We start from the raw sequence: 15,198 nt of genomic DNA on the forward strand, positions 1-15,198 counted from the left end.
AACCACACAAACCACACTATAGAGAGAGAGGCTTGTTTCACCATTAGTGTCGCTATAAGGGTAATGTAAGGGGGAACATAAAACGACGAAGAAGAAATTCACCGGAAGCTAGTTTTTTGTGAGCACGCGGTGCGTCCGGCCTTTTCATCTGGGCAGCGAGAAGGAACATGGTGAGTCGGAGTTCGGCTTTATATTTTGTCATATTTCTGTTGAGTATCTCTCGTAAATCGTCCAAAATGTGTCTAATGTCTGTACTTAAGCCTCCAGTGTAGCTGTATGTGCATATGTGATTAAGTCAGCTTCAGCCGGGATTGAGTAAAATGTTATATTATGCTGTCCACCTACCGATTGACTCCGCTCAGCTTCGTTGCTCAAGGTATGCTAATGAAATGGCAGGCTAGGCTATATCGTGACAGCTACGATATTCTTGTGTAAGTGACAATAATCTCCAAAGAATAAGTATGGATAAGTAGCAAAGTATGGATTAAAATTTCATGTGGTTTAAACAGGCAATGTTGTGCCTGTATTTAATAACTAGTTAGCGGGTTAGCGTGTCTTCTAACATCAACGAGCTGCGCTAGCGAGGATGAAGCGTGTGTAGGGTAGAGATTTTTTACGGGGTTGTGTCTCCTCGTGTAAAGCCACTCTAGATGGCATGTGTGGCATTATAAAGCAATGCCGTTCCTAACGTGATTATCCAAACCTTTATTTTGCTCCAGGCCAAGATCAAGGCAAGAGATTTGCGAGGCAAGAAGAAGGAGGAGCTGCTTAAGCAGCTGGACGACTTGAAAAACGAACTGTCCCAGTTGCGTGTGGCCAAGGTTACCGGTGGAGCTGCTTCAAAGCTTTCCAAAATGTACGTACCTGTGAAAATATTTAAGTTGCATGTAAGATTTTTGGTAACTTGAGTGTTGATGTGGGCTTGAAGCAGGAAAGCCTCAACTGATGATATCTTAAGTTGATGTTTTTAGTAATCTTAGTGCACCAGTCATTTTGAAGTGAGACGAGTCTTCTTCACATCTGGTGACTTAAACCCCATGAACAAGGTCTAGAAATTCATATTAACATTTAATTCTGAAAAACCTAAAACTGACCACCTGTAGTCGTCTCATTGAAATTTGCTTGAAAAAACTCTGTTGTCACATACATTTATGTAAACCAAAATCAGTTAAAATATTTCATTGAAATGATCTTGTGGTAGTGGTGTTTTTTTTAATTTGCCTATATTAAATCATTATTTAGACATACCAAAACCTGTAAATAATGCAGATTTTATAGCCATATACCTTTTTCAGGAATCAAGTTTAGAACTTGTGATTGACAGTGCTAAAAGTTATTGTCATATATCTGTATTATTGAGGTTGTAACTTGAAGTGTTAAACTGGACTGAATTATACCGTTTATTCCCTCAATACAGTGCACTCCATTTTGAAACTACTACGAAATAGGTATCACGTAGGATTAAAACCTTTACTGACAATGTCAGAAATAGGAATTGTTTTTAAATTTGAATTCCTGGCAGAGTTGTTGAAATGGATAGCACTACTCTGTATGATTTGCTGGGTGTGTAGCAGTACAATGCGTTATCGACAGACCATTTTTTTATAAGGAAATTGAATTATAGAATGATTATTTAAACTATAAGCAGACTGCTAGAAGTGCATATAATGCACTGTTTTGCTGTACTCCCACAAGCCCAGTGTACTCCCTTCCTGCCTCCTCAACTGTTGCATTGTTTCTGCTGTGAGTGGAAACAGATTAGAAAAAGACCGCTGCCTCTAGAAGTTATCAAGCTCAAATGAAATATTATTTGTCATTGCGGCTGTGAATTGAAGATGAGTCTTTAAATGATTTGTAATGAGGTTTATTGTTGAAAATGAAAAATTTTGTCATTTTTCCAGTTAATATATCCAGCCACATTTATAACCTTGCAGATTATAGCTCTTCAGTGAATCTGCAAAGAAAGACAGAAGGTGCTATCTTTGTAAAAAGATTGACTGTAACTATGACACAAAGGTCAGGCAGATGCAAAGACATACACGGCTCAGAAGAAAACTGCATCAGGCAGATCAGTTGGAATTCAAAATGGCATGATTGCTTCTTGCAAGATTGGCAAAACTGATCGTGGCTTGTCTGATCACAAACAGACAAGCTCTGTACAGTTCAGTGTAAAGTTAAGACACTCTGATGTATGGGGTGATATTGAGTATCTGCTGTGGCCATTTTCCTCTTTCTGAAGTGCAAAACCCTGAATGTCACTAAAATTGTTTTCCCTCTATCAGCCGTGTTGTCCGAAAGTCCATCGCCAGAGTCCTGACTGTAATCAACCAGACGCAGAAGGAGAATCTGAGGAAGTTCTACAAGGTGAGAGCAGTAAGCCAGCTGTGGAGGCTGCTGTAGATGCGGGTGCTGGTGTGTGCCTGCATGGGACTTGAGCGTTGCACTTCTGGCTCTCTGGTCGAAGATGATATTTGTGAGCTGATGTTTTGCTGATGCATTCACAACTGCTTACCAAAAGACTGAGACTTGAGATATCCTGAACATTCTTCATAATCCATGCCTGTCTTGTATTTGACTGCAACAATTCAAAATGTTGAGGCTCTTGCGTGGGATTGCCAAGAAAAATTCACATATCGCCACCATTTTATGTTCTGTAACATGTAGGTCTTCTGATGGGGCAATGCTGTTGTTTTGCACATCATCTTAATGCATCAACCTGATGAATTCAACTAATTTCCCAAATATAGTGAATTACATTCAAATGTGTTGTGCCAGGGTAATGGTGTTTATCTACACTGTGTACGAAGAAATGTGAAAGACCTTTGCTCAGTGTGACGTCTTGAAGATCGCTGCTAATGGAAACAGTAAAAATGATGTGGTGTAATCTGCCTATGACAGATTATACAAATACCTACTAACACAAGTTAGTTTCCACTAAATTCAGTGCTGTTACATTTTTCAAATAATATTTATCCCTTGTGTTGTGTTCATTCCATTGGGAAATGATTGCATGAAAGTGTTCTCCCCTCAATGGATAAATGTTTAATTTCACTGCTTGTGAACATTCAGAATCACGTACGCACTAGAAGTCAAGGCACAGTAACACGAAACCAACCTTAAAATACGTATTCCTAATGTCTTCTCTTGTGAGATTTCAGTGTGGGTAACTCAGACTTGGTTTGTAACCGCATTTCTGAAATATGAAGTGCATTTGCAGGGGAACCAGTATGATAAGCAAAAACTCAAGAAAAGGAGTAACAGCTGGCAAGTAAGGACACCCTCAGGTCCAGTTCCAACTATGCCAGCTGCTTAAACTGGAAAAATGTGGGCATTTTGCAGGAGGAAAGGGGCTGGGGAGAGGTGAACTTGCAAAGCTAACACACCAAAAAAAAGGAAACTCAGATTTGAAAGCGAGTTCTTACCTCTGATTAGAAGAGCAGGTGATAAATTGATGGGTTGTGAAAGCTGGCGACGCAGCACATCAGCCAGCATCCATAATTCACTTGTAGATTTTTAACAGGTTGATTTAGACTTGAATCCATAAACAGTACTCAGACTCTGGTTCACCTGGCTCTAAGGGCTTTATTTATGCTTTAGCTTACAAAGTACTTGATCTTGAGTTGATATTTTTGAGGGCCTGAGCAGTTGTGCTGATTGGTATTTCTTTTTTAAGCGTTGCGATGTTGTATAAAGTCGGCCTCAACCAAAATATCTGAGCTCTTAGAAGTCTCCATTGAACAAATTCAACTGAGAATTTCTTTTTGCCTCAAATCAACTTTAGGATCTTCAGTGTTACAGTATATAATGGTGCAAATTATATTTGAGCCTAATGATGAAACCTTTTGTTCACTTTTCACTGTGACAGAAACTGATGAGGTTTCTTCAGACTAATGTCTCCTCTACTTGTTTCAGGGAAAGAAGTACAAGCCCCTGGATCTTAGACCCAAGAAGACCAGAGCTCTGCGTCGCCGACTCAACAAACATGAAGAGAGTCTGCGGACCAAGAAACAGCAGAGGAAAGACCTCCTTTACTCAGTTCGCAAATTTGCTGTCAAAGCTTAGAAGCTTTTTCTATTGAGAAAATAAAATGTGTTAAATACATGATTGTATGTCTTTTTTTGTTTTTTTCCCCCCATCATGATTAACTAGGCTCTGCAAAGATTCCCACGAAAGAGAATGAGTTGCTCATTGCCACATCCTTAAGCCTCCTTCTCACGAAATGCTCTCTGGTCTCTCTTCCTTCAGTCTGTCCAGGAGGGTAGAGAAGATTTGACATCCCTTCAGTTAGCCTGTTACATTTTAAAACTTCGCCTCTCAAGTGACAGAGGAACATGTTTAATAATGTGGCTCTGGAAGTTGTCTAGATTAGTCGTTCTCATCATGGGTGGAAATGTCAAAATAATTTTCACGTGTTCAAGAGATTAAATTTGCTGAAGAGCACTTATTTCCAAATTGTGTTTGATGGGCATTTCAGGGTCAGCTTTTATGTCCCGCTCAAAAATGAAAAGACAATGAAATACCAGGCTTTTGAGCTAAGTGAGGTAAAGCCCCCCTGTGTATTATGAATTAATACCTGCAATGATTTTCTTAAATCACAGATTTTATGTGTCAGCACAAAGTCAAAACCTATTAACTATGCTGTTTATTAAAGACATGAGCATCTCAAAATGTTTAAAATCCAAAGGAAATTAAAAGTTCAAAACTGGGACATTGTTGCTGCCTTGAGTTTTCTCATGGGATTTCAAGATATTGAACCAAAATATTTGTTCCATGAAAATAATTTAGGATTAAGAAATAATTCCACTACCCCCTGGCCCCCAATCCAAACACAATACATTTTTAATGTCTCACACACACTGCCTGACTTTCTACCCACACAGTGTGACGTGCCTGTCATGGGGCTAAAGGTGTCAATATGCAGCCATTTTGTCAGATCATTGCAAGGTAAGCAGGTGTAATCAATAACTTAATTATGGCCTTGTTCCATTTAGGTGGGCCTTGGTTGTGATATTCTTCATGTTGACCAGGTGGAGTGGCTGTAACATTAAATATAACAACCATAATTCATAGGTTACACTTGTTTCTTGTAATTAGTTTACAAAATGGCTGCTATGAAAAGGGATAATCCTATGTTTGGACAGTGCACTGCTCCAAGAATTGTGATTTGTGAATATAATGTTTCTTTTCCAGTCTATAATAAAATATCCAAGATGAATAAACCCCCAATCTGAAATATTAACTAAAAATTGATGAAATACGTTTATAATAGCTTCAAAGGTTCTTACTATGATGACGGAGACAGCCTGTATTGCATCAACAGTCACATCTGATTTTATGTATGTGTTTTACTTTGATCTGTTTTTTTTTTTAATAATTGTGTTAATTGCTCAAATCACATTTAATCTGATATTTTCAAATTAAATCAGGGCCCCTTGTATGTGGTTCTAAATCAGAAATACAGTGGATCTGATGTTTTGCATCCTACCTCAGTCAGAATAATCAAAGCAAACTTTATTATCCCATAGAGAAAATTCAGGTGGTTGAGGTGCAAAATAACACAACAGACTGTGCCAATAAAAAAAAACAGACAACAATAAAAACATCACATGTTAAAAACACATCCCATAAGCTATGTAGAGTCACTGGTGACATGTAAAGCTTCGCTCAGAATGAGATCTTAACGAATCTTAGCAGCTGTCAGTTGATGGCACCCAGTGACTATTAACGCCTGATCTTGGACACGCATGTACCCAAACGCACAAATCAGGCCAAAGAACAAGATATTCTGTAGAACAGCCTGGTGAAATAGTAGCAACACATATCAGCCTCCTCCATTTCATACATATGCTGTTGTAACTCTGTGACCTTCGCAGTGGTGCATTCACTAAAATTCAACTGGCTATCAATTTCTATGTAAAGGTATTCAGAAAGAATGAACTCTGTCAGCAGTTACATTGTTCACTACAGTGGGAGAGATTTCCCTCCTGTTCTGTCAGAGCACCATCAGTAGCAACTGTTAGCCCAGTGTTCCAACATCCGGAACCGGAAATTACTGTCACAACTGGAGATTAATGAGATACAACAACAATGCTATGGCAAGGGGGAGCCAGGACGACAGGTGAGCGGGGGATTTCATTGTCACCCCCACCAACTGAGGTTGGGTACCAAGCCCCGATAGATATGAACATCCTCAATACAAGAGCTGCTGACCTAAGAAGGAAGAAGAAGAAGGAACCTTCAAGAATCCTGGACAGAGACCAACAAGCTGATGCACAGTACGGCAACAGTTATACTGGAGATCCTCGGGTACAAGCTCGACATGGACATGGAGCATAAGAAACAATACCCTCCATGGAACTGAAGGATAGAGGCCTAAATAAAGACAAGGAGAGAAGTTAGCCAGCTAGCAGAGCTACAGCGAGGAAACATGGTGAATAAAGGTGTGCCCTGGAAATATACCAAGCTATCCATACCACAGGCAAATTAAACTGCCAAACAAAGGCTAACAGCTCTGGCCGCTCGACTGAAGAGATATACCAAAGAGGGAGAGGCCAGGAGAATAAAAAAGATGTTCTACACTGACCCAGCCAAAGTGTACTCTCAGTGGCAGGGGAATAACAACCAACCAGATCCACCAAGGGCTGAGATGGAAAAGTACTGGAGGGGCATCCCACGACGCTGATGTACAGTGGCTAGTGGACCTGAGAACTGACCACAGAAACCCAGAACAAGAACCAGTAACCATCTCAGTGGCACACATCTGAGGGTGGCCTGGCTCAGGGGTAGAGTGGTCGTTTAGCAACCGAAGGGTTGCTGGTTCGATCCTCGACCCTGGTGACCATGTCAAAGTATCCTTGAGCAAGATACTGGACCAATCCTGATGAGTAGGTTGGCGCCTTGCATGGCAGCCTTCACCATCAGTGTGTGTGAGTGTGTGTGTGAATGGGTGAATGAGATGACACTGTCAAGTGCTTTGAGTGCCGCTAAGGTAGAAAAGCGCTCCATAAAACTGAGTCCATTTACCATTTACATCTAAGACAAGACTGTGTGTGTGTGTGTGTGTGTGTGTGATGTTGCCTGAGTGTGTGCTCATGGATCATAAAATAACTGATGCAACCTTGTGTAGCACTTTTCATGCTCCAGACAATCCAAAGTACCTTACAAAATCACAAAGCTGTAACAGTAAAATACATAAAAATCAATTCAAAAGAATTAAATTATAAAAATCGCAAAATTTATATTGAAAATTGGTTAAAAGTATGATAGAGTCCTGAAATACTCCGGTTAACAACAGAGTCTTTAAACTGGATTTAAAAATCTGTAGTGAGGAAGCTAATCGAATACAAAATCTCAAAATTCCAGTAACAATGCACCCTCACTCAAAACGTAGCCCACTGTCCCATGACCACCTAAGAGTGCCTCTGAAGACTGCACTGACTTTCAATAAAATGAATTAACCAATTACTGGGAATGTTCCTGAGCTTGTAAAATGTGTGTTAAGTTTTCTGTTCTTGTAGTGGAGCTTTGTCTCGATCAGAGCAAACAATCCATGATTTTGTCATGTTGAGCAGAAAGCATTTATTGGAGGCTAAGAGGGTCTGATGACAGACGCTCAAGTTGCATTATGGGACGTAATGAAAATGTGGGACTGTTTTATTAGAGCATTGGGATATGATGGGGATTGCTCTTTTTAATTTGATTTGAAGATTTCAGTTTGTCCTTGTACGATGGTTACAAATAATTTTTAAAAAAGTGTCCAAAACTGCTATGCAAAGGGGTTTTCGCCATAAAACAACACCAAGATTTTCCTTTTCATTTAGAACTATTTACTTCCTGTTGAGAACATAAGAATTTCATGTCTTTTTTTGTTGTTGGTGTAGTCATGTAATGCAGGCTACGCATGAACGTAATGTTGCTTTTAGAAAGACACTGATCTGAGCACAGTGGGCTCTAGGAATGCCTGGAATGACAATCACCTTTATTCTAATTACTTTCCTGCCATCACTATGCTGTCAGCTGCTCTTCAGTTACCAAACAACACACAACCTGTCACTGTTCTCCGCCGTGGTGCACACACTCACCATGAGCTTTCAGATGGTCCTCCTCAGACTATTTTTTTTTTGTAGCATGTTCCCCTCACGGTTCTGCCTTGATGTGAGCACCGGTAAGAAGACAGGCTGCTTCAGGGTCAACAACTGCAAATGTATCATGAAGGACGGGAGCGGGGTGATAGACCTGAACGCCATGGGAGATGCAGACGGTTTCCTGGGGCGTTTGAAGCCTGTGCCAGCAGACAACAGTCCAGTCAACACTGAGATCCTGCTGTCTTTCAGCCCCTGTCAGCCCTTCTCACAGCCAGAGGACCTGACAGGAAGTGACTGTACCAACGTCGCTGCATGCCTTATTGTTAGGTGGAGTATTTGCTTGGATTCACGATTAATATTTCAATATCACTGTGCAAATTTACCTGAGGTCGACCTGCTTTTCACTGAAGGTTTTTGTAAACGGACATTTTCACATATGGATTTTTTTCATTGGCCTCCCTGCTTCTGTAACTGCGTCTACATTTTGAGTTAGACTGGTGATTGTTATGACCTCAGAATGTAGCGCTATTCTTAACCTAAAATAAGGAATATTCTGAAATAAATTAATATCAGCATTACCAATTTCCTTTACGCATTTAATTCACAACTGGCTATTCCTTAGGGACAGAGAAATAATACCAGTTGATTTTCTGGCTTTGGATACAACAATAATTCGTTGACACTAATTGAAACACAGAACAGAGCCAGACCTGATATGAAATATCAAAGATACACATTTTTTATGTTGTTGGTCCCAGTGTAATTGGTATTCAGAGGAGCTGAGTTTAGGAAGAATGTTTGTTGTCTTGGATTATTTTTTTTTAGATTATTGTAAAACTGTGAGGAAGAAATTTGTTCATCTTTGGTTCAGGTTCTTTTCATGTGACCTGTTTAACTACATCTTTGATTTTGGGTTAGAACATCAGATAAAGGAAAATTATTTTTGCAATCTCTTAAAAACTTAAGAGAAAACAATTACCCCTTCATTCAACCACATTTTTATGTAAACAAAAAAAAAAGTGAGAATAAAGATAATTGAAAGGGCAACAAAACTGATATTAAAAAAACTTAATAAACAAATTTTCAAGTTCCTTTTATGAAGTCCTTCCTTAATGCTGTTAAGATCAGTGGCCACCAGGGGCCCCCCCAATCACATAAATCCTGTAAATTACCCATCCATCCATTTTCTACTGCTTGTCCTGTTTAGGGTCGCGGGGGCCTGTAAATTAGGTTTTTTATAACCTTACTTCTGTACAATTTACATGCAAGTTTAATGACAAACAAAAAGGGAGGTTCAAATTGTTTTCAACTTCAAATCTGATGTATTTTTCCTCATGACTTATTGGTTGACTGCCTTATATTTGCACATTGAAAGGGGATGTTAATTGTTGGCATATGTAAATGTGTATATACGCCCTTGTCTGTTTGTATGAGGGAGATTAGGGTGGAGGAGGGTGGGGGTTGAAATTCTCAGAGTCCCACCCAAAAAAGTCTCGAAACACATGTTTGAAATACAGGAGCACTGCTCTGTTTCACATAGTAATTCAGCACCAAGCCTTGAATGAACAATTCAGATTTTATTAATTAAATGTATGTTTGGTTTTAGCTAAGTTTCACATCTGGTAGGTAACTGAAAATTGTGTTTTAAAATGATTGTATACATTGTTTTTGTCTCTGGGAATAGGTATCACAGGTTCAACAGATACCTCAACCGCTACATTAGCTTTGGCAGACATGAAGGGAATGAATTCCACTACAATGGAACCTTGAAGACGCTGTCTGTCTCATATTTGGGTGAGTTTAAACATCAACACCCCATATTAAGATTCAGGTCACAGTTTATTTTTCAAATCCTGAACACCACTCTTCTTCTTAGGCCATGATGAGCAGCCGCTGACAGTTGTACATTACCACTGTAATCCAAATGAATCTGCATCTTCTATCCGGGACCAGAGCCTACTAACAGAAGGGCCCCTGCAGATCTGGGTAGAGAGCCCTTGCGCTTGTCCAAATGCCTGTGCCATGGGAGATCTGGGCCTAGGCACCATTTTCCTCATCATCCTCTCGCTCAGTGCTGCTGCTTACTTCATCCTTGGTAATGTATTTCAAATAGATGTGACCAAAAAAAGTCAGAATGTAGGAGACTGTCAGCACCCTTTTTTGACCAATTTGAACTTGAGGGTACAGGCTGTTTTCAAAGTTGATTCAAATTGTGTCAGATGGTGTCAGAAAAAACTTGAGGTTTTCGGCCTTTAGAACCAAACCGTGACTTCAAAGTAAATGCCTCTGGTTTCCTTGCAACACTACTGCTACTCCAACGGTGTGCCACCCACCATTACATGTTAGAAGAATTTGTGAGCCTATTTTGACATCTGAGAACAAGTTGTCCAATGCCTTTGTGTTTAGTTCACACAAATAAAAAAAAACTTGGGGAAAAAAAACTGAAGGAATATAAAAGCAGGTGTGAAGATGTGGTAGAAACCTGTAAAGGCTTGTATGAGAACCACATCCAAATGACAAACCAAAAGTCAAAAGTACAAACACAAAAGAATCTGCAAACTGCTGCATGTTATAACTGCTATACAATCAAATTTAAGTTCTCAGTGAAGGGAGACTACACAAGGACCACAAAGTCAATGACTTGCCAAGCACATTTGCCTAATATCAAGACATATGATCTGATTACAGTCAAGATGAGACTGGAACACTTAACAGGTGCATTTCAGTAGGGTAATTCCCCCTTCTTTTTTCAAGATAATATGACCTTTATTCAAGAAATATTAATACATTGTTTGAATATTGACAAAAATATACCTGTTGAATTTGTTTGAAGTGAAATAATCTGTTTATTTCAGAAATTTATTTATGAACGTATATGCATGGAACTTTGTGATACAGTGTAATTTTAGGGTGCCAGGGTGGTGATGTGGCTGGGTACTTCGGCTGCTAGCTATGCAGGCTTAAGCTGCTCCATTTAAATTTGATCAATGGGGATCATCCTTGACAATATAAATTAAAATCAAGCCCCTTCGTCTCACTGAGATGTTATTTTCAGTGATTCTGAATTATGTTATGTGTAATGAGATATGACAAATAGTTGGGGTGTCTCCAGAATTATATTTTTGTTCAAGAGCTGGCTCTTCTGCTTTGGAAAAACATAGAACTGGTTTGAAATTTGGCACCTGTTCTGAAGATAGTTTGGTTGAATGGTGATACTGGAGTGTTCCAACTGCACAGTATGAAAATTGAGTATTCAAAACAGCAGTAAAGTATCAGTCAAGTATCCTGAAGATGGTGCTACACCATAGCAACCCAAAACATGCTTCCTCTACTGGGGTGCATGAACCTGATCTAGATTTTTTATGTGTGTGAGATTATTTCAGGGTACCAGGGTTTATTCATGACTGAATTACTAAATTGTGTAATTTATTGAGAACAAAATAACGCAAGAACCATCAGAGGAAAACAGAATCATGAACCTATGTGAACTGGATTCAGTAACCCAGGGTCTACTGCACCAGCATCTGGTCTGAGGTTCTCATCCTGGTACCTAACAGCAGTCAGGATAACTCTGGCTAGCATGTGGAAGTCTGTGTATCCCTCCAAGGATAAGCTTTTCCAGACCCATCACTGACCCACTACCTAACTGGTCATGCTGGAGGATGTTGCAGGTAGCAGAACATTCTCTACAGTGTCTCCAGACACTCTCAAGTCAGTCTCTCATGTCTGTTCAATGTGAACCTGCTCTCAGCTGTGACGAGAACAGGGCTCTCATGGCAAATCTGCCAATTCTGGTGTTCTCTGGCAAATGTCAGTTGGGCTGCATGATGCAGGGCTGTGAGAACAGGCCACACTTGTGGGGCCCTCATGCCACCCTCGTGGAGTCTGTTTCTGACATTTTTAGCAGAAACATACAGACAAGTGGCTTGGTGGAGGTAATTTGTAGTGCTCTGGCAATGCTCGTGCTGTTCCTCCTTGTTCAATGCAGCGGATACCCGCCCTGCTGCTGGATTGTTGCCTGTCTACAGCTCCTCCACCTCTCTTGGTGGACTGGCCTGTCTCCTTGTTTCTCCTCAATCCTCTTAGCACTGTGCTGGGAGACACAGCAAACCTCCAGGATGGCACACACGAGCCACCCTGGAGGAGATTCACACTCTGAGCAACTTCTGTGGGCTGCAGATACTGCCTCATACCACCACTGGTATCAAGGGCACTGCAAAACTGCCAAACTAGCCAAGAATCTGCCAGAAAGGATGAGGAGAGAGATATGGTCTGTGACCACCACCTGCAAAACAATTCCTTGTTCGGGGTTGCCTTGACAACTGCCTCTGGCTTTCCACCTGTTTTCTGACCCATTTGCACAGCAGCAGGTGAAACCAATTCAAAATCATTATTGCTTCTTAAATGGACAGGACATGGACTTCTGATATCCCAGAGGTGTGGTTGACTTGAAGTTACACTGTGATGATCATGTGTTCCTGTTCTCTTTTTGTAAAACAAGAACAGGAACAAGTCTCAAACTAAGACAAGTGGGTACACAGGGGTGGGCTACAACTCTGCAATCCCTTGTAGGTGAAGTAGAAAGTATGCTTCTCTCTGAGATATAATGGAGTATAAGTATTTGGTTTTAAAAGAATGGTAATACTCAAGTAAAGCACTTAAAAACTGTATTATCTGATGTACTTGAGTAAATTTACAACTGGTTGTATTGCACTGAAAAGTCAAATTTGGCACAAACAAGATGAGAAATAATTTTGTTTTGCTAATGTGCATGGAAATCATTAATTTTTGCTTTAAAATGCCATTCTAAATTGAAAATGTCTCTGTGTTTAGCCTTAGTCCAACGGTGGCTTTTTACAACTGCGATCCACAGTCCCAAAGTTTCTATTCACCCTCACTCCATTCTGTTGATAGGCTCGTGTGCACTGAGGCCACTTCGGAGCAGCAGTGGAGTTCAGATCTCTCCAGAGCCGAGTGTGTGGTGTATGATCTGCTACCTCTGTACCGAACAAAGGCTGACAAGAAGACATTATAAAGACATGACACACTTTGAAGAATAAGCAGCTTCAATGAAAGAGTGCAAGAAGTTTCAATGGGTCATTTGCCATGATTGGATTATACAATAACGTTCTTATTGAATTGTTTGAACTGAAACAGAGAATAATATGATGATGAATGAAAATCTTGACTGTCTCTATGTTTAATACCTGTTTAAATATTTGTTTTGATTGCAAATACCTGTTACTCTATACTTCCCAAAGCTAGAAATGTCTAAATCTACATTTAATGATAAAGCTATTATAGCCATATGAATGCTTAAGCCAACTATTGATGAGATAAGTTGTTCTCCCCTCTTATTTCCTCATCCATAGCCACACAGTCATACAAAACATACATACAGAACAAATCACATAAAATCCTTGTCAGCTAAACATAGATGTACTTGAAACATATAGAAATCTCTTTCATTTTCTTCAACACACTCAACTGCTGGGAATCAAAGCTGATATCAGAGGGTATCTATGGTGTGCAGTGGAATACTGTGATTGGTGTGTGACTTAAGTTTGACCTTACATTCATAAAAGCAAGGCTCCTCTGCTGAGGGCCTGTATATAGAGCTGACACAGCATGAAATGATGTTGTAGTAAAGTTCTTAAAAACATTCCAATTGTTCAAAAGTGCCATAATAGTTTTCCTTTACTCCCATTCCTGCCTGGGAAGCAAGACTAAACATACATCTTGTTGCCATAGATCCTTCACGCTGGACACACAGAGATTACATGGACTGAAGTCTTGACTTCAAGCTCTGTAAGAGAATAATAAGGATTTGTTTTATTGGGGTCTTTAATTATATATGTACCGATTAAAAAAAAAGGCTCTATAGCCTCGCCTTAAATCAACATGCAATCATCACAATGAATGAAAAGAAAACAAGGTTTTCATGTCTCTATGCTTGTTTCTGGCACTAAATCATCTTTGATGCTGAGTCATTGAGCATTCAGGTTTCATAATCAGTGCATGTTAAAGACAACCTGTTCTCAATTATGGTCTCACGAATGGTGTTTACATTCTTTTTTTTTGTTGCAGGTGGTGCGTAATTTGTTTTCAGCTATCGTGACAATTCAGATCTCCTGTCTGCAATCCAATAAAACATCACATTTCTGAAGATTTTCTCTTTCCGTTGGTGCTGCAGGCAGCTGTCTCCCAGCCGTGTGGTCTGAGGAATTTTCTGAAGATATTATAAGTAGTATGTTCCCTGATCTCCTGCTTCTTGATATTTCAGCTGGTCTGCATTTGCTATATTGATAGTTTAATCTACAGCATCATACATAGATGTCAATTTGATTGATCTATTGGAAAAATATCTGTAACTCAATGCTGCTCTGATGACTCATCTTTAAACGCTGTGATTGTTGTCTTACAGACATCAAATGACTAACCATAGCAGAGGCAACAGCTGCTGTTACACTGGTGTTACACACGACAGAGGTACCAGTTAAGTACAATCTGAAAATCAGACGCTCGTCCTTTACCATTGAAATCATGAACTCTACAAAACTAAACACACTGTTTCATGTTCACCATAACATTTGCGTTTTAATATCCATGTCTGCACTGATGTTCCACATTTTACTGAACATCCTTTTATCTTCTTTGGCTCTGGTCCGTTGGATGGAACGATTTCCTGCACTAAGAACGGATTCCATCTAGAATCAGTGGGCATTCCTTTACATGCATTGAAGTTGTTATAAAATGCTTGGGAAACTTTTCGTTACCTCCATCATCTCTGGTACTTTTTTGAAAATGATGGTTTAAAACCCCCCCTCCCCCAAGCCTCAGACAACACCACTACCTCATCGCCTCTGTCTCAGCAGCCTGATCCTCCTCCTCCTCCTCCTCCTCACAGGCTGATGAAGGTAGATACAGGTGTAGTTTTGGAGTAAACTTTGTGGCACTTGGTTGTCCATAATGAACAGTCTCCTTGCAGTGGGTAGTGGGAGTGTCTAAGAATGAATTCCAAACAATCAGTCAAAGTATTAATTTTTGTAGGTGTCATTTATAGTTTGCCAAAAATCCAAACACGTTCCTGGAGTTGGTAATGTACATCAAGCAT

General features: G+C 39.9%; 2 protein-coding genes across 2 annotated transcripts; both read left to right on the forward strand.

Moving 5' to 3' along the window:
- The first annotated feature begins 58 nt into the window (after window positions 1-58).
- rpl35 (ribosomal protein L35) lies at window positions 59-4,101 on the forward strand. Its single transcript, XM_086207073.1, has 4 exons — window positions 59-170; window positions 720-856; window positions 2,283-2,364; window positions 3,913-4,101. Exons 1-4 carry the CDS (start codon window positions 168-170, stop codon window positions 4,060-4,062), a joined length of 372 nt encoding a protein of 123 aa, XP_086063199.1. The 5' UTR covers window positions 59-167; the 3' UTR covers window positions 4,063-4,101.
- A 4,026-nt stretch (window positions 4,102-8,127) lies between these two features.
- Window positions 8,128-13,199, forward strand: LOC147260469 (uncharacterized). The gene is made up of 4 exons (XM_086205534.1): window positions 8,128-8,411; window positions 9,769-9,878; window positions 9,961-10,179; window positions 12,999-13,199. The coding sequence occupies exons 1-4, from the start codon at window positions 8,128-8,130 to the stop codon at window positions 13,142-13,144; spliced, it is 759 nt and encodes a 252-aa protein (XP_086061660.1). The 3' UTR covers window positions 13,145-13,199.
- The last annotated feature ends 1,999 nt before the right edge of the window (window positions 13,200-15,198 follow it).

Source organism: Aulostomus chinensis, chromosome 6, assembly GCF_037954235.1.
Source record: "Aulostomus chinensis isolate RoL2024-O1b breed Wild chromosome 6, RoL_Achi_v1.0, whole genome shotgun sequence".
NCBI classification, from domain to species: Eukaryota; Metazoa; Chordata; class Actinopteri; order Syngnathiformes; family Aulostomidae; genus Aulostomus; species Aulostomus chinensis.

What these genes read in the sequence shown, in the direction of transcription:
- rpl35 (XM_086207073.1), top strand. An exon ending in GCTTCAAAGCTTTCCAAAAT is followed by an intron (nt 857 to 2,282) that starts GTACGTACCTGT and finishes TCCCTCTATCAG; the next exon opens with CCGTGTTGTCCGAAAGTCCA. An exon ending in ATCTGAGGAAGTTCTACAAG is followed by an intron (nt 2,365 to 3,912) that starts GTGAGAGCAGTA and finishes TACTTGTTTCAG; the next exon opens with GGAAAGAAGTACAAGCCCCT.
- LOC147260469 (XM_086205534.1), top strand. Translation starts at nt 8,128, where the DNA reads ATGTTCCCCTCACGGTTCTGCCTTGATGTGAGCACCGGTAAGAAGACA. An exon ending in GCTGTCTGTCTCATATTTGG is followed by an intron (nt 9,879 to 9,960) that starts GTGAGTTTAAAC and finishes TCTTCTTCTTAG; the next exon opens with GCCATGATGAGCAGCCGCTG. An exon ending in TGCTGCTTACTTCATCCTTG is followed by an intron (nt 10,180 to 12,998) that starts GTAATGTATTTC and finishes TTCTGTTGATAG; the next exon opens with GCTCGTGTGCACTGAGGCCA.